Below are 23,501 nucleotides of genomic sequence, written 5' to 3'. Positions count from 1 at the left end.
AGTCACTACGCTATCTGCCTATTGATTGTCTTGTCAATCAATTAGCTTGTCTTGTCAATCAATTAGTCTTGTCAATCAATTAGCTGAACAGACTTGCAAGGGTCTTTTGACATTTATTCACGGAAGTGTGAGCTTGAATATGAATATATTCAACTCACTAGTCATCATCAACAATGTGGTAGCTGAGGCACTGAGAAAGTCTGGTTTGTAACACAGTGTAACTATAACAAGCCTTCCCCAAATTAGAAAGTTTAAAACTTCATCACTTTCATTGGTAAGATAAATCTTTAACATCCTGTGCTAACTTTTTTTCATGAGACAGCTTCATCACTTGTGTTTCAGTAACTAGGTAAGAGAAAAAAATTAGTAGTCTAGAAGCCAAACTAGAGGATTTTTATTCTTAGTCTTTCCCTTCTGAAGTTTGGGAAACTGCAAATAAAGCTGGCTCTGATGAGGAATAAAATATAAATGACATGTTCATGATTACTGAAGGGAAGAAAATTTCCCTGAAAAGTCACGAAGGGGAGCACAGGTGTGGGCTTTGGAAAGTCTATTGCCTGGGAACTATAGAGGCTAATTTTGGCTGGATGGGGCCCAAAGAAAGCAGCTGCTAAGTGTGACATGAAGACATTCCAACAGCAATACTGCCACTGGAAATGTCGAAAGGAGGTCTTATTGAGGCAGAACCAATATCCTTCAGATTCTTAAAAATATATACCAAAATGCAGTCTTTTGTGCTTAAAATTGTACATATGACTACCAAAATAGTAAGGGCTCTGTTCGTTAAATAAATATGGCCCATTCATGCAGATTTTTCACACTGTAGCCTAGTATGAATGATTTTATATAACCATTTTACTATAATGTCACTATGTACATATAATTTGAGCATTCTTAGTGTAGGTAGATGAGATTCATATGGCTTCCTGTCCTGGACTAGTTAGCAGGGTGCTCAAAGACATAGCAAGTGTCACTAGAAAGTTGTTTTTACCCAATTTTGTTTTATGAACTCCAATATAATCCATGGCTTTCATAACAGATATTATTAATTAGGTACCAAAGGGTTTAAAAAATGTTTGCTAAATGCTGTTAATTTACAAAGAAGCTCAATTCTCAGACAAAAGGCTTTCAGATGGGATTGGACATTACAGAGACTGTGAAGAAAAAAAGGAAAAATATTTGAAGTTCTTTTGAAAATCGACACCATTAGAACTAGTTAAAATCCTGGTATTAGTCACTCTCATGTATATGCTAAAAGTAAGCACATCCCCTTTCTACTTTCCTTCTGCTGGGCTAAACAAATTGGTCACTTTTAATCACCACCACCAAGACAGATGATTTTTTTGACTGATTCTAGTCTGAAATTCCTTTCTTCTGAGCTTGGATGTCAAGAACTGCATTGCAATATTGCAGGTGTTGTTTCACCAGTACCTTGTTCAAGCTTTTCAGTTACTGTCTTCTCTCTCCTGGAAGAGCTGCTCAATGTCTTTTAGGAGAAGCGCATTTTCCTTTGTCACAGATATGTTGTGTGACAGGCTCACTGCCATCCTCTGTTCTGTGAAGATGCCTAAGCTCTGACTCTTTCTGCTCCAACTTTTCCAGCTGAACTGTTAGCTTAAGGCAGAAGCTCCTACTAGTCTTCGTGTAATACCATTGCATTTCATCCCATCTCTGCTACACCATCTCTGTAGCCAAGCTTACCTTCCTATTCAATATTATGATTTTCTTTGGTCTTAACGATGAATTCTAACCTTATGGCATTAACTAAGGCAAAGTCATATTCTAGCAGATCATGACACCACAGAGCTGAGGGCTGTAGGATTAGAGTTTATGACCTGAAGGCATTTCAGAGTGCAAGACCCCCTTAAACAGTTTCAGAACCAAATTTAACATTTTGAATTGGACCATGTACTGTCACCTATGTCTGGATTTTCTCTTGAAGGGACTTAATTGGCCCAATTCATGCAGACATCTAGGAGAAAATTCATATGCGTTACCATCAGGCAGTAGAGCACAGCCTTAAAATAAAACAGGAAACTTGCCAGGCTGACATATCTTTAGGACTGCTCCTCTGCAAATAAGCAAGTGGACCTGTTACATTATATACACCAGATAGATTTCTTGGGGCCAGCGAGTCTAAGGGTCTACACACATGGATGAAAGGAATGGCAAGAGTTAGAGACTGACTCTTATTTCATTCTTTGGATATTGCTTTTTTTGTTCCCAGGAAATGTACTGTTATAACCCTACAGCCAGGTGCTGGACAAGTCCCACGTTGTACACAGAAAAGGGAGTAGACAGCCTTGTGAAATGGCAATTTTGATTCTTATTATTATATTTCCCACAGGTGTCATCTGCAGCAAAGGCCTTGTTGTGTTAGACACTGTAGAAGCATTCAATAGAGTCAGTGCAAAACCCAAAGAGCTATCAAAAGAAGGAAATATAGAAATGAAGTAATTTTCCTAGCAGCAAACATCTGGTCTGTGGTCAGCCAAGAAAAGAAACCAAGTTGTCTGACTCCTACAGCAAGGCTTATTCTAGCTGACTGTGCTTGCTCACTCCAGATTTATCCCCTCTGAGATAAATCCTCCAGGGACTGGGTAGGAACCAGCCAAGGACAATTTCATGCAAAGAAACAGGTTGTGAGCCCTGCAGGAGAACTATTACAGAACAGAGAATCTATGCAGAGCTTCAAAGCTGTAGCTTATAGATGGGCTACATGGTATCATTCTTTTGTAGACAAATAATAACAGGAGAGGGAATAGGACAGCTTCAGCATTTTAGTCTTGGAAAAGTGCTGGAAATGAGTAAATGTGCTATGAATATCTTAATACAAGCTGCTGCCGGTGTTGACAATGTCAAAAATCAATAGCTGCTTTTTAATATTTTATGCACATCTAGTAGGACTGATCATAAGAAAAACTGTCATGTTCATTTTCCAAATTTCAAAACAAAACCAAAACCAAGCAAACAAATAAAAACAGGAATGAACACATGACCCTACAGAACACACTGCCCAGTGCTGGATGACTCGACACAGGGTTTTCTAGTATGACATTTGAATTAAGAAGACAGCAGTGAAAGGCCTTCTGAGAACTCTACCATCTTTTTTCATTTATATTCTGGCAGATCAATTGCTTGTTTTACTGACTCATTTGTCTGACATGCAAATAGGTCATAAGAGTGTGATTTTAGTATAAATAGCTATTAGGGCTCATTCTAATCTGACAAATGAGACTTGCCTTACAGCATTTCATTTCCTGCACTATAACAATGTGTAATACTTTACACGTTATACGTTTCATGACTGATTTGTAAATGGTTTACTTCTGGGCTGCTGAAAGAACTTACATCTTTCCCTCCTGTCCCTGTCTATTCATGACTGGCTCTTCTCTAAAAGCTCCGTGCCTTCAGACCTGCCAGTGACTTGCCTGTGTGACCAGCGCTGAACTCTGTAATGGTTGGTCTGAACTACTGAAAGTTGAAGACTAAAACATCCCCTTATGCCTGTGAAAGAGGTCCTGTCCCAAGTTGCTTAAAAAACAACACCAGTGAGTTTATTGTTTCTTTGGATTTGCTGGCAGGGAACTATTCACTTAAGCAACTTCCATCCCACATCAGCTGAAGCAAATCATATTTGTCAAGACCTGCTGCTTAGGCTAAGCTGGTTTGCAGTGAACAAAGTGGGTTAGACAATGCTTACGTGAGCAGTGCCACCAGCAGATCGGTATCTCCCACTGGCATCACTCTGCAGAATGATGTCTTTTAACACCCTAACTAGTAGTTGTTCACTTTTTACTAAAAGAAAAAAAAAAGAAAAGAAAAATGGACAAGGGACAAGTACCTCTACCAGCTCAGCTGAGGAGTCAACAATCATTATAACAGGTCAGAAGTAGGTTGGAGTGAACTGGAATGCTACAGCCTCATCAGAACCAAAAGAGGATGTCCCATTATAGCCTCAAATCTTTGCATACTTATATATGGATCCATATTATCATAGAATCAGAATGGTTCTTCAGAAAATGGTTCTTCATAGAATCAGAATGGTAAAGATCACCCAGTTCCAACCTCCCTGCCACGGGCAGAGACACCTCCCACAGGACCAGGTTGCCCAAAGCCCCATCCAGCCTGGCCTTAAACACTTCCAGGGATGGGGCATCCACAGCTTCTCTGGGCAACCTGTGCTAGTGCCTCACCACCCTCTGAGTAAAGAATTTCTTCTTAATACCTAATCTCAATCTCCTCTCTTTTAGTTTAAAACCATTACCCCTTGTCCTATCGCTACACTCCCTGACAAAGAGTCCATCCCCAGCTTTTCTGTAGGCCCCCTTTAGGTATTGGAAGGCCGCTGTAAGGTCTTCCTGGACCCTTCTCTTCTCCAGGCTGAACAACCCCAACTCCCTCAGCCTGTCTTCACAGGAGAAGTGCTCCAGCCCTCTGATCATCCTCGCGGCCCTCGTCCAGACCCACTCCAACAGGCCCATGTCTTTCTTATGCTGTGGGTCCCAGAGCTGAACACAGTACTCCAAGCAGGGTCTCAGAAGAGTGGAAGTATTTGGAAAAAAACAACATATAACTATGTATTAACATATGGATCGTCAGAAATGTGACAGTTACCCCAAGCGAAACAGTCTGGGTTTTTTTTTGCAACAAATTCTCCTCTTTGCCTGCATAAGAAGTAAAGCTCAGAAACCAACCACATTGACATTGACTCAGAAATGCACTCAGCCACAACAAGAGAAACTTCCATGGGTTTATAGGCCCTCATTTTATAGCCCTCTGGGATGTAAAAATGATAATAAGGACACAACAGCCAACAGCAGTGGGTATACATACTAGGAGTTGGATATTCATTAACACCGCAAAATAGCCATCAGAAATGAAAAAAATCCTCTCTGTTACTGGCTTGTGCAAAACCTGAAAAACTGGTCAAGAAGTCAAAAAGTCCTTACTTCTTTACTAGTCTTTATATTCAGTTATAAGTCTATGTGACGTAAGGAGGACTGAAGTGTTTCAGAACATCTGCAACACCAGAATGAATTCACTCATATCATTTGTTTGTGCTTGCTTCTACGGTCAGTATCTAATCCATTTTTCCTCAGAGGAAAGATTATGATATTTTCCAGGAACCAAAAAAACAAACAAAAAAAACTTCTTTTATCATGTTCCCTCTTATTCATCTCCTTTCTGATGTACACAGTCCAAAAGGATATGGGAGAATATTAGACTAAAGCTCTGTGATCTGCAAGTGATTCCAGTCAGCTTCTGGATGGAATCCAAGGTATTAGTTCCAGCTTATAAAGACCAAAATGGGCTGGGACCTGCCAAGTGTGGGAGGTCACTTTTCTCCCTGGGTTGTGTCATCACAGTTGAAGATGTGGAGCTCCATCAAGATAAATAACACAAGGTGTTCCCAGTGAAGAATCTTCTATTTGGGAAATAACTTTACCTCTTCTCTGATTATCTGATTATCTTCTCTGATTATCTTAATCTATCTGATTATCTCTGATTATCTTAATAATATAGCTGCAGTTTGTCAGATGTTTTCTTTGTACCATCTGCAGTGATGTCCTCATATCATTCCTAAGCTGAGAGAGGTAACTTAGTACATGTGAACTATTTTCAAGTAGACTGCATATTTGCTCCTGAGTATATTACCATTGAACGCCATTTGTCATCATTTTGCCCATTACTCTAAGTTCCCTCTGAAATATCTTCATATTCTGCTTGGGCTTGTCCAACTTGAATAGCTTTCTCTCATTTGCATACTTTGCACTCAACTGCCCATTTGCTCCTCCAGGGCTGCATTAACTAACAGTGAAACCAGTATAGTCTTTTCAGGCATACTCTTCCTAAGAGTCATAAACATTCAGTTCAGTGAACCAAATAACACAGATTCTGGTGCTTGCCCAGCCATAGGTAAAATAGTCCCAGAGAAGAGATTATCAAATTCCATTTTACAGGATCTCTGAAGAACTACTGCGTGGTGAAGCCCTCTAGTGATCTTCAGATGTGATGACTGCACAGCAAAAGCAAGCTCATGTACTCTCATAATGTACTTTCTGATAAACAATTTACAGACTTCCATATTAAGGATAGTTTTACTGGAGAAACAGGGTATGGAAAGATGGAAGGGATCAAAACTTCCTTGCCATTAGTATGATGACGTGTGCATTCTCATATCACTATGATGTGATGTGCACAATGCTATCACTGTATCCAATTTTCATTTTGAAAATATTCAGGCATAGATCCACAACTGGTCTACTCATAATTGTAGATCCAGTGCCTACATTAAAAATCTGAAGATCTCTCAGGATTAACTGATGGTACTCACTAGATAAAAAAGGGGCAGTTCCTTCTCCTACTCATCAGCACTCCTTACTTCCATAACAGAGAGACTGCATGAAACAACCTCTACAGTAACTTTGCCATGTACTTAGAGATGGATACAGTTTTCCTGGCTCTTCAGCCAGCAAGACATCTCAGCAACTGGATTAAGAAGAAAATTTTTAGGGTTTAGATCACTTTTATCCTGAGGGATTTCTGGATTTTTTTTTAATGACCAGAAGTACATACAAAGAAATTTTCCCCAAAAAAACTTTCACTTGGAAATAAAGGATCACCAGAACTAGTTGCTTTTGCTTGAGGTTGCTTAAATATTACCTTTCATTAGTAGTAGCAATTTTCTGTCTTTTGCAAGCTGCATTTTATCACTAAAAATAAATGTGGATGATGTGCATCCTCAAATTTGTAAACTTCATTGAAAATCAATTGGATTTCTGCAATATTCATGACAGAAGAGTAAAAGAACTGTGCTAGATTCACCCTGCTTCCTTCTCCTCCTTACTTCTTGTAACATTCTTTATTCGTAACGTGAGAAAAATATGAGCCTAGTGCTATGTGGAATCCCCTGAGCTATCTCAAAAAATACAGTTCAGCATGCCCAGTAACAGTATCAGCTCTCTGGTAAGCTTTCTTAACCCACTCCCTAGCACATCTGCATTATCCTATCTAAGTACACTCCAAGTCAGACCTATCTGAGGATGCCTATCATCTATTGAGACACACATAAATACCTGAGACAGATACTTGGTTTTCATGAGAAGCTCAGCAAATTGAGTCTGTACTGACAGAGTCAGTGGGAGCATTGATACTAACTCCAATAATGTGTCCACAGGCTGCAAGCTCATTTGGGGCTCAGCACCCCACTCTGAGCCAGGCAAAAAGGAATGGCAACAACTCAGTAGGAAAAAGGAATAGGAAATTATGAGATAATTATGCCTTTAGATATGTGTCACAATGCTTGAATTGTGGCCAGTGTTTTTCAGCAATCATCATAATCTAAGGGGAAAACTTGCTTGAGCAGTCATTCTGTAGTGGGTTTCCGTGGCACGGTTTTGGTAGCAGGGGGCCATAGGGGTGGCTTCTGTGAGAAGGATCTAGAAGCTGCCCCATGCTAGGTAAGGGCCCCACTGCTGACCAGAGCCGAGCCAATAAGCGATATTGTTTTGTGCCTCTGTGAGAGCATATTTAAGACAGGGAAAAAAAAACGCTGCACCATATAGCAGCTGGGAGAGTGAGAGGAGTGGGAAACAGCCTTGCAGGCGCCACGATCAGTGAAGAAGGAGGGGGAGAGGTGCTCCAGGCGCCGGAGCAGAAGTCCCCTGTGGCCTGTGGTGAGGACCATGGTGAAGCAGGATGTCCCCCTGCAGCCCGTGGAGTACCACCATGGAGCAGGGTTCCACGCTGCAGCCCGTGAAGGAGACCACTGTGGAGCAGGTGGACCTGCACCGACGGAGGCTGCAGCCTGTGGAAGAGCCCTGCCGGAGCAGATTCCAGGCTGGACCTGTAGCCCGTGGAGAGGAGACCACGCAGGAGCTGGTGACCTGGCAGGAGCTGCTGCCCGTGGGGGATCCAGGTTGGAGCAGTTTGCTCCTGAGGGATGGACCTCGTGGTACGGACCCATATCTGGAGCAGTTCTTGAAGAGCTGCTGCCTGTGGAAAGCCCACACTGGATCAGTTCACCAAGGACTGCATCCCGTGGGAGGGACCCCACAGCAGAGGGGATGAGAGTGAACGAGAAGAAGCGGCAGCGAAGAAGCGCTATAGACAGACCATAACCCCCATTCCCCCGTTCCCCTGCGCCACTCGGGGGGAGGAGGTGGAAGAGGGTGGATGGAGGGGAAGGTGTTTTTGGTTTCTTTCCTTTGTTTCTAGCTTCTCTAGCTTGTTAGTAATAGGCAGTAAATCTTACTATCTCCCTATACTGAGTCTGTTTTGCCTGTCACGATAATTATTGTATTATCTCCTCGTCCTTATCTCAACCCTTGAGCCCTTTTCATCGTATTTTCTCCCCGTTCCTCTTTGAGGAGGGGGAGTGAGAGAGCAGTTGTGGTGGAGTTCGGCCGCCCACCCGAGTAAAACCACCACACATTCATACTTTTCTGGAAGGATTATGCTCTTGTCCTTACCCAGTGGAGCCATCAGCAAGCCATCCTGTGGTGCAGCCAGTGAAGGAACAGTCCTGAACAGCCCTTTTCAGTTCTTCTGCAGTTGCTAAGCGAGCATTCAGGTCAACACAAGCTTTCTCAGCTTCAGCTAAATCCAGACCCTGAGAGTTGTTCTTCGACTCAAGTGCAAACACTTTCCCTGCAGCACCAAGAAAGGGCATGTCACTCATCATGGCATTGTATTTAATATATATTCAATAAAAATATTGCAGGTTATCTCCAAATAAAGTCTTCTTGTTTTCACTAAGTGCAATTCAATGAGCAACCTATTTATTGGAATTAATATTTTTATCAACACTGTAAAGACCTTTATCTTCATTTTCTTTTAGATCTGTTAATGAACAGAAAGGCAAGCATAGCTAAGCCCCTATTCATTCCTAGTCCGTACGAAAAGCTTATCTTGCCTCCACAGGTCTCTGCTTAAGATCTGCAGAGAGAAAGCACAGACATTTTCTCTTACATTTACATATGTAGTCAAAGTCAGAAAATCACCTTTGTACACAACATTGGAATTCATTACAAAGCACATTATAGCTAAATTTATAAAACTACATGTATATAAGAAGCACAAATCCAAAACCCAGTATTTCAACTCACTCTTCCATATCAGAAAGAGATTTACACTCATCCTCTAAAATCAAAATGTTGCAATTCTGTGGTAACTTGTGCCTAAATGCCTAAATGCTGCTGCAAAGCCACTATGTTTTCATATCTTTCTGGAAAGACAGATGGAATTGCTTTCTTAATGGAAGGCTTTTTTTTTTGTTGTTGTTGAATGGGCATGAGAACAGATTTAGTATAACAATTTCTTATGTTATTTTTATTTTCAGTTCAGTTTATTTTATTTTAATTTATTTAACACTGTGAAAGCTGTAAGGCTGAAAGTTAGAGGCTTTGACTTTGGCAACTGGGAACAGGGTAGTTGGGGTTTTGTCAATAAAGCTCGAGAAGTTACTGAGTTATAGAATAAACACATTAGCTCTATGTCTCCAAAAAAAAAAATAAACAATGAGATAGTTCACAGTGCCGACGTTAAAACTGCTGTAAGTATGTTCTTTCTGAAGATAACATCCCTCAGATTGACTCCTAAATTTCAAAGGTACAGATTTAGGTTGTTTGAAGGCTCAGGAAACAGCTTTTTAAGCACTGTTCATTCAATAAATGTCTGGAAACACTTCCCACATTTGGTGGGAATTCTAGACATGCCCGGTAAGAAGCCATTCTGACATAGGCAGACTACAATTTCAATAAGCAGGACAAGCAGTGATGAGAGGGAACATGAATTCACAGTACCCAGAGTAACCACTAGACAAAATCGTCTCTTGCTTCTCAACTATAATCAATACCAAGAATTATAATTGGAATGGGGAATTTAACACAGAGGAGTGAAAAAAGCAAGCCTCTTCAATCCTAAGTACCAAAACCTCAGGATTCTCTGCAAATGTCCCAAATAACATGCACAACCATAATGGAAGCTGTTGTTCCCAAAGGCATGAACAAGCCACAGTGAAGAATGCATGGGGTATGGAGAGAGATAACATGAGCAGAATGACTTTAAACAATCTTTCCTAAGTTGTGGAACAACTTTTATTCATAAAGGTATGGAGGGTTTAAGTATAATGCTTTATTTAGGCTTTGATCCAATTAAAAACTTGCCCATATTCAACATTTCATAATTTGGCTGTCAAGATTGATATGCATCATCAAAGACATACAGGACAATTTTGTGTATTATCTGACTTAACTCATAAATATTAGTCTGATATGGCAGTAAGCCCTGTTTTCCAGCAATTAGTATTTTAGTTAGAAGACTAAGCTAAAAAATAAAAATAAAAAAATAATAATTAAGGATTGAGTTCCCTCAAGATATATTTAGAAGAAATAAAGTTCAGCATTTAGTCTTTTTACCCTTAAGTGCCAATTACTTATTTACAGGTGTTTTGCTAACAAAGACCAAGGCTGAGACAACTTTCCCTAACTACTGTCATGTTTTTGCTAGTACTTATGGTAAATTAACTTTTTGCTAGAAGCTATGAAGATGCTGGACTTTTGGGATATTCAAATTATGTAGGCAAATAGGTTTTAGGGTAAGCTAGGAAAGACTTACTGGTTGGGAAAACTGCAGTGAACTGTTTATAGGAAATTCTGGTTAGCCGGAAATGGATAAAGAAGGCTGGCTTGCTTACCAGATGTAATGGGTTTACGTGGCAAGGCTTAGGTAGTAGGGGCTTCTGTGAGAAGAATCCAGAAGCTGCTCCATGTTAGTTAAGGGGCATGCCACTGGCCAGAGCCGAGCCATTAAGTGATGTTGTTTGTGCCTCTGTGAGGGCAGATTTAAGAAAGAAAGGGAAAAAAAAAAATCCGCACAATAGCAGCTGGGAGAGAGGAGTGAGAAGCAACCCTGCAGCCCCCAAGGTCAGTGCAGAAGGGCAGGAGGTGCTCCAGGCACCCAGCAGAAGTTCCCTTGTGGTCTGTGGAGAGGCCCCTGGTGGAGCAGGCTGTCCCCCTGCAGCCTATGGGTCCCACGGCAGAGCAGATCTCCACACTGCAGCCCGTGGAGGAGCCCCTGGTGGAGAAGGAGGATGTGGCCTGGAGGAGGCTGCGGCCCATGGAGAGCCCCCGCAGGAGCAGGCCCCGGGCTGGAGCTGCAGCCCGTGGAAAGGAGCCCACACAGGAGCAGGTGGTCTAAAGGGAGCTGCCACCCGTGGGGCACCCGTGCTGGAGCAGTTTGCTCCTGATGGATGGACCCTGTGGTACGGAGCCGTGTGGGAGCAGTTCTTGAAGAGCTGCTGCCTGTGGGCTGTCCCTGCAGGCTCAGTTCAGGAAGGACAGTATCCGGTGGGAGGGACCCCACGTGGAGCAAGGGCAGAGGGTGACCGTGAAGGAACAGCAGAAACAAAGCGTCAAGGACTGACCACAACCCCAATCCCCCATTCCCCTGCGTTGCTTGGGGAGAGAAGGTGGAAGGGGGGGGGGGGGGTGCTTTTGGTTTCTTTCCTTTGTTTCTCACTTCTCTAGCTTGTTAGTAATAGACAATAAATTTTACTATCTCCCTACTCTGAGTCTGTTTTGCCCATCACAATAATTGTTGAGCATTCTCCCCAACCTTATCTCAACCCTTGAGCCCTTTGCATTGTATTTTCTCCCTCTTTTCCTTTGAAGAGGGAGAGTGAGAGAGCGGTTGTAGTGGACCTCAGCTGCCCACCTGAGTAAAACCACCACACCAGACCAACCTGTGAATCTTCTCCAAAGCCTTAGAAGCTCTATAGCTACTTGCCCAGTTTTTAACATGTACACTGTTTTGCCTAAATTCTTACTTAAAAAATATAATAGCAAGTTTCACCTGATGCTTGACCAATGAAACATTTGGATCCCCAGTATTTTGCGGATCACACATTACTAAGGGGCATTTAGATGAAAAAATAATATATATAGGAGACATAGTAGCATGAAAAAATACAAAAGCACATCAAAATAGGAAACCCTCTTAAATAAATACGACTAGAGCACTGAAACAGAATTCTGCACCTTACACTGGTGTGGCTAACACAGTTTGAGATATTAATGTACTGGGTTTGTTTTGCTTTTAATCACAAAAAAGTATAATTTCCAAGATAGGGTTCTAAGGGTCCTGGTGAAATAACTGTAAATATTTAACACCACTAGTTGTAATGAAAAAAGAGAAGAGAAGGAGAAGGAGAAGGAGAAGGAGAAGGAGAAGGAGAAGGAGAAGGAGAAGGAGAAGGAGAAGGAGAAGGAGAAGGAGAAGGAGAAGGAGAAGGAGAAAAGGAGAAGGAGAAGGAGAAGGAGAAGGAGAAGGAGAAGGAGAAGGAGAAGGAGAAGGAGAAGGAGAAGGAGAAGGAGAAGGAGAAGGAGAAGGAGAAGGAGAAGGAGAAGGAGAAGGAGAAGGAGAAGGAGAAGGAGAAGGAGAAGGAGAAGGAGAAGGAGAAGGAGAAGGAGAAGGAGAAGGAGAAGGAGAAGGAGAAGGAGAAGGAGAAGGAGAAGGAGAAGGAGAAGGAGAAGGAGAAGGAGAAGGAGAAGGAGAAGGAGAAGGAGAAGGAGAAGGAGAAGGAGAAGGAGAAGGAGAAGGAGAGGAGAGGAGAGGAGAGGAGAGGAGAGGAGAGGAGAGGAGAGGAGAGGAGAGGAGAGGAGAGGAGAGGAGAGGAGAGGAGAGGAGAGGAGAGGAGAGAGGAAAAAGGAGAAAAAGGAAAAAGGAGAAAAAGGAAAAAGGAGAAAAGGGAAGGGAAGGGAAGGCAAGGCAAGGCAAGGCAAGGCAAGGCAAGGCAAGGCAAGGCAAGGCAAGGAAAGGAAAGGAAAGGAAAAAAGTTTGTCTCACATACTTGGTATCAGTCAGTTTTGGTACTGCGGCTGTAAAAAAATTCAAATTGTATCACCTCTCTAACACATTATGATATTGTAGAGTAGTTGAAAACAGTTTTCTCTCTGGAATGATATCAAGAGATGTACTGTCATTCTGGTTTAAATATGCAGTTTGAAATATGAGACTGTGTTATATCGCCATAAGGCACAGCATTTAAGAATCATGTCTTTTTGTGCATTTGTTTGAAGAACATATTATGCCTTTGTTTATAAAACAGCCACCATGTTTGAGTTCCCTCTCCGTGCTCTTCCTTCATTTCTGTCCTGTAGCATTTTTTCCCATAATGTGATGATGAGACAGGTAGTGTGACTTTTTTTCCCAGAACCCTGTATACTTTTCTCATGCCTTTTCAATCAAAGCCAGTCTCTTCTGTTTCAAGATCAAGCTAGAAATCCATGGCAAGTGGCCTTTTTCAGACACTTTAATGCACAGCTAGAGTTTTTCGGATTCAGAATGACAAATATCCTAGTTATAGTAAATTTCTTCAGGTTTCCCTTTGAAACCAGTGAAAAAGTTATTATTTCAGTGCTAAGCCATAAAAGCACATAATGGCAGCTTCAGTAAGCTAAGACATCATTATTCCTACTTTTCATTAACAGCTGAACTCAGAGTTCTTGAGAAAAAATCACACTTGAAACCAGAGACAGTATTTCTCTAATAACTAGACTATATTACAGAGGTAGCCTCTACTGTCATCTTATCACTATCATTACAGAATTTGAATTCTGTTTTGGTAAAGAGATAAAAGAATTACTTTTATTGTTGTTTGGCACTAAAATTTTGTCAACAAGCAATAGCTGAATATAGATTTTACTTAAGAGTACCTCAGTATAGCCTAGTGGAAAACATATCCATAGATCTCACAGCCTCTAGGATTCATTTTTATCACCTTGTTTGAATTCCTGCATAGCTGGACTGTAGATTTCCTCCAGCAGTTCCAACATCAAGTCCAAAAATTTGTGGTTGAACTAGAGCATGTCTTTTCAAAAGGCATCCAGTCATGATTCAATGACTCCAAGTAATGGAGAATTTACAGCACACTTGATAGTAAACTGTTCCAATGGTTCATTACTCTCACTCCACCTTATTTCCAGTTTCAAATTTTGCTAAACTCAGCTTCTAGCAACTGGACCTTATTATGCTTTCAAGACAGAAGGGCCATCTACAACCACATATAGGAAAGCATAAAAAGGAATACTTCAAAAATAAGAAAAGTCCAAACCCTGTTCCTTCTTCCTTTTAGGAATCCCAGTGGAATTAGCAAAATTCTCCTGGTTATGAAGAAGACAGTTAGCTAATTTATTCTAATACAGTAAAAGATATGAGAAGTTCTTCTGAGTTATATAGGCACCATTCAAAGCCCACTGAAGTGATCTCAGTGTCTTCTATATTTTCAGGAGGACTTGCATCATGCTTGAAGAAGAAACAAAATTGCATAGCCAAACATACCTTAAAATAAAAATATCTCTCACAAATAATATAAAATGAGGTACTTTAAAAGGCATGTTTATTGTGCTGATTAGGATGGTATGTTACTAGCTCAAATGATAACCCCTCATCAGTTTCAACAAAATAAAGGTGGTGAAAGGTGCATATTTGGAGTCTGGTTTATTTTTACTTAAATGTTAAAGTTTTCAAATTGAGGTAGAGAGAGGAGGAAGGGAAGGTCAACTCTGTGCTTCAAGAGCAATTTTATTTCCATTTCTATGGCTGCCTGTAACAATGGCCTTAATTGTAATAGTAAGGGTGGAGAATTCAGTAAAACTGCACAATTACAGAGATTTGGTAATTACCAACTCTGCTTAGGGTTTATGAATATAGTGTTTATTTCTGTAAGAAAGTAAAATTAATGATTTCTTATTTAATTTAATCTGCTTAAAATATTACATAATCAGGAAAATAGCAAAATTAGGAGGTCACCTTTGAGTTTCTCCTCAGCTAAATTCAGTATGAACTTAAATTTTAGTAAAGCCCTTATGATCAAATATATGGAATTGTTTATGCATTTATTTTTGCAACATACAAATATATTTGTTGTTTTGCAAGTGGCATCCTGAAATGCTTACACACCTGTTACTCAAATGCAACTGAATATATAGCAGAAGAGAAAAAACTTTTTTTTTCTTTTCCTTTGATTTGCTTTACAACCTTTTTGTAAATAAAGTATAGTAGGTTTCTTTTCCCCTTAAACTTTTCCAGTTGTTTTACTGCAGATCAAAAACAGCTGCTTATTACTGCTTTCCAGATAATTAATTCCTTTGTTTTTGTTTTTGTTTTTGTTTTTTTTCCCCAGGATGGGTACTTAATTAATTTCATTTTTTCTTATCTACCGAAATATACTTGATAGCTACTTTCACCCACTGACTGCTGCTTAACAGAAATTCCATAGGGAAGAAGTCCCACACCTGGAGTACAGAATCTAGCTTGTATATGGCGCGTATCATAAGGGTAGCTGTGTGAGCATTGAAGTGACACCTAGCTGCTCTAATGCATTGAGAAATATTAGCATACCAGTAAAATCCTACCTCTGGCATCAGACATATCTGCTTCTAGGTCAGAAGAATGGTCAGATCCTCATGTAATTGTGCCTAGTTTTCTGGATTCATAATCCTTCACCTGCAACCTCTGCAGTCACTATGTGTGGTCACTAGCAAATAATCAGTTTGATCAATAGGTCTTGCATGTAACTCAAAATTTAGCCAACTGAACAGCACCTTGGAATAATTTGTAAAGTTTTGCAATTGGTACATTTTTTCAAATCAGGTGTGTATCTGTAAGGTAGATTAATTGTCATCATTCTCTGCCACATGTTCTTTCTCAGAGCACATATTCTGCAGAAAACTATAGTTCATATTTATTTATATTTTAATGCCAGTGAAAAGACAAAAGGTGTCAAAACAAAGAAACAAAAAAAGAAACAAAAACAAACAAACAAAAAACAGAGGTGACTCACCCCCGTACAGCATGCATGAAGCACACTTATGCTTCTACTCCAGTGCAAAGATATCTCAAAAAGTCTACATTTGCATGGGTATAATTAAGAACAGTCACAACCACAAGAATCTAATTAAAACCTTTGTTTTCACAAAGGTGAAGTTTAAAGTTGACTCTGATTGACAGAAAATTACAAAGCAATTATCCAGCTATTTGGCTGTATGATTCCCATTCACAAAACCAGGACCTACCAGTGGCTGGTATGGCTGAAAAAATCCAGAATTTTGAGCTGTCTTCACTGTCTCCCATCCATAACCTATTTTGTTCTGTAGTAACTGCACTAGCAGCAGTGGCACTACTGTTCTCCACATTCACACCAGAGTAAGTCAGAGCAGGAATGGGCCGTTGAGGAGTCCCTTATCTGCCTGACCCTGACCTCCAGAGCTATGAATAAGCACATTTCCATTGTAAGAAAAAAATTGCAAGTCAAAAGAAAGCTGTCTTTTAGTTTGACATTTACCCTTGTCTTTCTGGAATCTATCTGCTCTACAACAATATACATTGTGGTAAGTATTGGTTAAAAGAGATCAATAAAGCTTCAAGGCTTTACACCTTCACCAAACCCCTGTGGTTTCCAGTTTTATTACCTACTCCTTGACATTATTTGTGTGTGAGACAACAAAGTGAAGGTCTTCTTTTGGGAAATATACTCTAACCAGTTTTGGGGAGTTGTCTGTAATAGGGGCCAGTCTGGATTTCACAGGGTTTTTACAAGGTGAAGTCAAAATCTCTTCTGTGCTTTGCAAAACATTCAATTATTTTTTTGTTAAAAGTAGCAAACACATACACATCTCACCCAGAACTTTGTCACTTAGGCCATGTTTATATATATTAGAGTAGCACAACTGTATTTTCACCTAAAACTTTCAAAACTGAGAGGCTGGTTTCCTGTTTGGATCAGGCAAGAATCTGTTATAAAGGAAAGTATTAGTCCTGTTTTGTACTCTCAGATCTTAATTAAATATGTAAGTCTATATGTAGTGGTAAATTCTAAAGTTCAAATAAAGTGTTTTCTTCTGCATATTAAGCCAGATGGTTTATAAGATAGTGTTAGAATTGATTGGTTGAATATTAATATTAGTAGAAGACACTGGCGAGCATGTTAATAGAGGACTTAAAGATTTTCAGCAATGATTCTGAAAAGTTAAATAGAAACAGAAACAACAATGTTATAGTAATGCTCTACAATTGCAATGCACTTTGTATATTCTACCCTTTAATTCTTACAATTGCTTTACCACTTGTAAAGTAAATTTGACAAAATGTTGAATGACAAAATCTGTCATGAACTTTGCCTTGAAATGGTCTCCAAAATTTCTTCCCATTCTTTTTGAGAGGATGTCTGTCTAGGAAGCAAGAAGATGCTATTAATGCAGCAAAAATTTGGAGGTGTTCTTGAAAAGAAAAGGGAAGACTTCCCACAAAGCATTCTTAGCAAAAGCAAATTAATTATTCATGTCTTGTCACCTTTTTAAAGTTATGTGTAGAACCCTCATTCATGGGGATGCATTTTTTCCTCATTTCGGATGGATTTTGCTAGGCAATGAGAATTTCCTAAACTCAGAATTGCAGTTTTACCTAGTGCAACACAATGGAGTTGTCTGACAGTTCTTTTGCTTTATTCTTAAAGAAAAGTAATTTTCTTCAACAGTACAAGACAAGGTTCTGCTGTATAAATGGTATTTTACACAAAATGGTAGCAATGTGCAGACAGGATTAATTTGCCCCCTTTCTTTTCCCCTATTTTTTGATCAGCTGAAATAAATTTAGGCTAAGGAGGAAAAATCTCTGAGAAGAAAAAGAAGATTTTTATTGCTCTATAATGTTGAAGGACTGTTTTCTGGAATAACGCAGCAAACATTGATGGTAAAGGATTAGTGTACAGAAAAAAAATCCTGGGATGAGGCATAAATCTATTGCAGCTGTGAAAGTGAAAAAATATGGCCATTCAGCATTGCTCTACCAGGAAAAGACAATTGTTTTAAACATAAATTGTATTTCTGCTAAGGCGAGTTAGTTATCATTAGAGTGGCTCAATTATTGAAAAGGGGATAGGCTGCGGGAAAACTGCAAAGGATGCAGCCGTTCAGGATTATCATCAGCAAGTAAAAAAAAGTCACATTTCAGAGTAAGCAGTAGATGGTGATTCAGCCCAATCCGTGTTCTGATCAAACCCCTCAGCAGTGAAGAACCGGTCAAGTTCACATGCAGAAGGGCGAACAGTTGTCTTGAGTGTGTGTTGTACCGAATAGAAAATGCTGTAAGAGGAAGCCCTCAGCTTCTTGTCTTCCCTTCTTCAAGTACCTGCCCATATAAATCGATGTTTGGTGGCATCCGAAGCAGCCAGATGTGGAAGTCATTTGGAGAAATTAATTTTTTAATTATAAGCAAAGCTCTCCTAAAATATAGCTGATTGTTCTTAATTCATGTTCTGGCTTTGTTTTATTATTCTTATTTCCTCTGGAAAAGTTCACTATCCTCTCATTTTGTTGTAATAAAATAATCATAGCCTTCTGGGATCTTATTTCCTTTCTCTGCTTAACCCCAGGATATTTGTAGAGTCTCAAAAAACTCTGAATCAGACATTCCCTAACCCAAAGTGGGGCGTGTATTTAAGTTTCTTATTAAAAAAGAAAGGTGGTGTTTTATGTTGGTGGTGTTTTGTTTTTTTTTCAATAACATAGTTCAACATACAGTTCTCCTTCCAGACACAGCAACCCAGCCCAAACTGAGTGGAGACTCACCATCAGCCCGTACAGAGATGATCTGAAGGATGAAGAAGAGAGATCCCATGCCCTGGACGAAGGTGAGAGATAATTTCCGAGAGCCCAAAGCCATCGCCCTGCTGCGAAGCCCCCAGCCCCAGCCGCAGGAGAGTGGCTGTGGAGTCTTTTTCTCCCTCCTCCTCTGCATGTTAGCAGCAGGGGCAGCAGTGATGATTTCAAGGAGCTGCTTTCCCTCGGCAGGATCCTGCGTCTTGGGTTTGCACTGAAGGTGGGAGGGGTGGAAAAAGAAAGGGAGAGGGAGGGAGAGAGGAATCCTTCACTTGGCTGGTGTGAAGGGGAGGGGAAGGTGGGGGGAGATGTCCGGCCAGCTGTGGCTGGGGAGAGGCTTTGCCAAGCCCAGTCGGCAGGGCAGCAAGCACTGAGAAAAGTCAGTGAGAAAAGTGTGAAAAGTCACATTGCCCTGTTGGTAAATGAGTGGCTCACAGCGCAAGAAATGTAAAAGCTGGGAGGGAGAGAAAAGGGGACAAGCCACAAGCAGGAGAAATCCTTGGCTAGGAGGAGAAGGGCAGCTAGATAGCTGGTGCTGGTAAGCGGGGAGTTTGTGGATATAGCTGTACATCTCTGGAGGGATGGGTTTGTGAGTAGGGAGTGTTTTCTCTCTGCAATGTGAAACCAGCCAGCAGCGTATTGCTTAGGGTCGCAGGTCAGGGTCTGCCACGGTAAGAGTGATGGTCTTCAGGTGAGGGGTAAGGTAATGTGGCAAACAGCACCGATGGCACTGGACCATGACAGCAGAGCTTCGCTGGAGATGGGAATTGTTCATCCTGCTACTTCACATCCCAGGTTTGGAAAGGGTACAAGGAACCAAAGGTCAAAACAGGAGTCTTCTTCAAAGTGCTGGTCTTCATTAGTGCTCCTGATCCAGAAGAATGGGTTGGTGCTCCTCATGACTGAACGCTCTGAAAGCAGTTGACAAGAGGAATTTCCAGCTCCCATTAGCACTTACAGCAATGACATCTGTCCCTTATTCCCATTTGTCCTAATTTTGTCCAAACAAAACTCAAAAGAAACCCCCATAATAAGAGGAAATATACCAGTGGTGATGCCAGGATTTATTTCACTAAATATATAAACGGAATAGTTTTGTGTTGCTGTTGGAACTGAGCAGAGCTCAGAAACGTCATTTTCATACTCCCATCCTATATTGCTTTTATTTCAGCTTTTTAATTTTTTTTCCCTTAGAAATTCAAAGCTGGGCAAAAATGCTCACTCTGTTAGTAAGTCTGAGCCACCAAGACCAGGAGTAAGAAGCTGACCCTCCCCACCACAATGGCCCCAGTGCTGTAAAGGACAAGGTGCTTGTAGACAGCTGCAGATGTATTCTGATAATGATGAACCTGCCAAATGTTATTTTCAGTCTGAGTGGAATGACTCAGTCTCAGGAACCCCTCTATATGTTATTCAAACAAGCAAGTAACACCATGGCACTGGAAGCTTTAAAAATAACGTTTGATGAATTTGGGTAGTTAATGCTCTGATCCAGTTGACTTTTAAAGAATCTTAGCCTCTTCCACTCCTTTATACCCATGAATGATGTGAATATACACACTGAAAGCTTTCAGACAGGTAGTTTTGAATTTTCTGTTTATTCAAAGAATACAGATAGCAGCAGGTTCCTCTACATTGCCTTGCCAACTGAACTTGTAAGGAACACCTCTGGAATTATAAGGAAGGGCAGCTTCTTGCTCACTCTATCCATCACAGGGGATGTTTGTTGTAATGTAACTACATAACTGCATTTTGTTTCAATGGACAATGCTGTACAGCAAAAAATAATATACAACGTGACAGAAAAGGAAATAGAAAATTGTAGCTTTCTTTGATTTTTTTTATTTCTTTTACTGGTGACTTAGCTGATGGCATAAAATATGTTTTTAAACCTCCGGTATACCAATACTTTTTATACCTGTTTTAAAAATCAGTGGACACAAAAAGAAGAGAAGATGTTGAATCTACATACTTTAAGTAAGATAGCAAAGAAATTCCAAGAAACTGAGTAAGTAGTTACAGCAAGACACAGACATTAATAGAGACTTGACTTGACCACAGCAGTAGTTCCAGTTTTCCTTGATACTTGTCATAGGGCTGATGACTTTGTTGGCTCTTTGCTGTCCCCATGAGTTTGGCCAAAGCAATTGTGGGAAAGGACAATATCCTCTGGGTTTCCATCTAAAATTCCAAAGGTCTGCTTGATTTATTTTGCTATAATTGGATCATTTTCTTGTGTTGATATATGTAAAGGCATGTTGCCACTCTGGCTCTTGTCTTGGAAAATCTCAGCTTGTATTCTTGAGCAGAACATCTTACTGATTTTAAAGGACTACAACAGACCATGGGATATGTTCCTTTCTGAAGGCATGAACAGCTGGTAGAGTGAACTGGCTTCCTTTCTTCCCATCTCAGATGTAAATAAAGTCTATAAGCTTGGTAAGGTAAGGACCCATAACTCCTGGAAGTACATACATCACTACCAACCAGTTGTCGTTCAAATCTAATATTTCTATAGGCAAAAATCCCTGTTCCTGGTGTCTTTTGGAAGATTTTTATAAAGCTATGCAGATTAGGTTTTGTACTGAAATCATGTACACATTGTTTTGCATCGAAACAAAGATTAATTAGGTAAAAATCCCGCATTTAGATTTTGTGTTTCTTTGAACCAAAAACTCAAAATGAGATCTGGAACTTAAGATGGATAGATACCAGTATAAATGCTCAGAACCTCTGGCATTCATAGTACACATCAGTCAAACTATTCACTGTATATTGTACAATGTTTTGTGATACATTACAGAAGAATACAGAAGAATACCTCATGCTTTCCATAGATTATGCCTGCCTTGGGAGTAGTGAATGTGCCAATGGTGATATTTTATAAAACACTGTTTCACAGCATACAAACATCTACACAGGGAGTAAGACATGTGAAGGCACTGTGCCATAAAGTATATATATATGAATATGATTGCACACACACAAAACACTCATGCACTGTGAAGCACACAATAATGGGCATCTAGTACCTGAGGATCATCTATGAACACTTCCACCTGGAATATGTCATTTGAGTAAAAGTGGATTTTTAGTACACCTAAAAGAAATATAAATGAACAAAGACATGTTTGAAAACATCTGAATATATGTACTTACAATAGAGATCATATTATTGTATTTGATCTTTTCATACCTACTACTAGGATATCTAATTTCTACCATGAAAGACTTATATACTATAAGCATCACAGACGTAAAGGTTCTGCAAATTCTTACACATGATCTTAAGTCTTTGCAAGATAAGTACCTAAGATCCTAAGGCCTTGAGCAAATAGATACTCTCAGAAACATTTGCTATCTCCAGCCAAACTGGGTAGATGTTGGCAGATTTGTTCAAGTACTGCAGCTGGCAAAGAAACTGGCCTTTGAAGAAGCTGGAAAGTCACAGGAAAGGTCACTTTTCATATCCAAATAAAGCACAATAGGAATAAAGTTTCTGTTCTGAAAAAGACACTTCTTCTCTGTCGCTAAAGCATAAGATTCAGTTTAACTTGTTTCTCTGTGAAAAACAATAAGCTTTAGATGTTGACAGTCTGCACAGTTTAGTCAGAAGAGCTGTATTTAAATGGATTATAGGTTTAAGGTCTACTTATCATCCTAAATTATATTTTTATTTTGTAAAGAAATATCTAATTAATATGAAAGCGAGTAAGGTGGTGACTAAATTGCTCTAACAAGTATGATTATTGGAATTTACCATACTGTTTGGAACTTCTGAAGCATTGTCCCCAACTGAAGTTGAAAGGAGGTACATACAGAAATAACTGAGGCATATGCTTTGCTATATACCCTGCACTCAGCTGCAGAGCCTGCATAAAATGATGGCACTGATGGATAACCACAACCATTTATGGTGTCCATGCCAAGGTAAGAGTTGCCATATCCATACTTTTAGATACTGGTTGATGTACGTCAATGTCATGAAGGTGTTCATTACTTACAGAACAGACGTGTTGGAGATTGCTCTATGTACAATCGTGACAACTGTGGAAATCAAGAGGATTTGGGTACTTCAGCTTACTAAGATGCCAGTATGGAAGTTACACAACCTCTTCAGACCCTCTCTCTTAGCATATACATGAAGATAATCAACTTTACACACCATTCTGATACACTCTTAGTAAACCAACACAAGCTCCTTTATAGATAACTTTGTAGGATCATGTCATTATCATGGGAGGTATCTGCTTTCCAAAGTCTATGACTTCAGCTGCTGCTAGAATCAGGACATAAAGAACTGTGGCTCCACTAGCCAAACAGCATGTAAAGGGATCTGAAATGCCTCAGAGACAATATAGCATTTACATACAAGTATTGCAATGACTGACATGTCCTAAAGAACATGAAATCTGTGCGACTGAAAGGCAGGCAAGAAACACTGGTAGTACTGTACACCTCTTGTATTCATTGATAGTACACCTACTGTATATGGGGATCCAAACTTGTTCTGCAGCTGTATTCAAGCTTCTAGCCCCCAAAAGCTGACTGGAAAAGGGAAAGAAAAAAAGAGAGAGAAAGATTTCTTTGTTTGTAAAATGTGAATTATAAAGCAACAGTAATGGAGACAAACATTTTTCAGTGTCTGGCAGTCTGCAATAGTCTACTCGCTGCAGGGAACTTTTTATTTTATTTATACAGAGTGTTTGCACCTAATTAAATGAAAAAGTAGAAATGTGAAATGTACAGAACTATCTGAAAGTAATTCAGGGAGCTGATAAAAAAAAAAAGGAAAAAAGCATATGTCCCACTTTGTGGGTGGTGCGTTGAACACTGGGA

General features: G+C 40.0%; 2 protein-coding genes across 6 annotated transcripts in view; both read right to left on the bottom strand.

Moving 5' to 3' along the window:
- SUSD5 (sushi domain containing 5) overlaps positions 1–19,933 on the bottom strand; it is a 54,047-nt gene extending 34,114 nt beyond the window's left edge. Inside the window, exons 1-3 of one of the 2 annotated variants that reach the window (XM_083826534.1) lie at positions 18,633–19,933; positions 16,080–16,272; positions 8,475–8,652 (exon numbers count right to left, since the gene is read on the bottom strand). In XM_083826534.1, coding sequence (XP_083682660.1) covers positions 8,475–8,652; positions 16,080–16,137 — 236 coding nt within the window. In that variant the 5' untranslated portion in view covers positions 16,138–16,272; positions 18,633–19,933. The remainder of the gene's footprint in view (positions 1–8,474; positions 8,653–16,079; positions 16,273–18,632) is intronic. The other variant, XM_083826533.1, reaches the window with a different exon arrangement.
- Positions 19,934–19,941: 8 nt separating this feature from the next.
- LOC310895342 (uncharacterized protein) overlaps positions 19,942–23,501 on the bottom strand; it is a 30,243-nt gene continuing 26,683 nt past the window's right edge. Inside the window, exons 2-4 of one of the 4 annotated variants that reach the window (XM_083826570.1) lie at positions 23,149–23,210; positions 22,667–22,709; positions 19,953–21,762 (exon numbers count right to left, since the gene is read on the bottom strand). In XM_083826570.1, coding sequence (XP_083682696.1) covers positions 21,732–21,762; positions 22,667–22,709; positions 23,149–23,210 — 136 coding nt within the window. In that variant the 3' untranslated portion in view covers positions 19,953–21,731. Of the gene's footprint in view, positions 23,211–23,501 lie in introns of all 4 variants that reach the window. The other 3 variants (XM_083826571.1, XM_083826569.1, XR_014580623.1) reach the window with 3 other exon arrangements.

The sequence above is a fragment of the Anser anser genome (assembly GCF_964211835.1).
Source record: "Anser anser genome assembly, chromosome: 2".
NCBI lineage: Eukaryota > Metazoa > Chordata > Aves > Anseriformes > Anatidae > Anser > Anser anser.
This window is presented reverse-complemented; position numbering and strand designations above follow the sequence as displayed.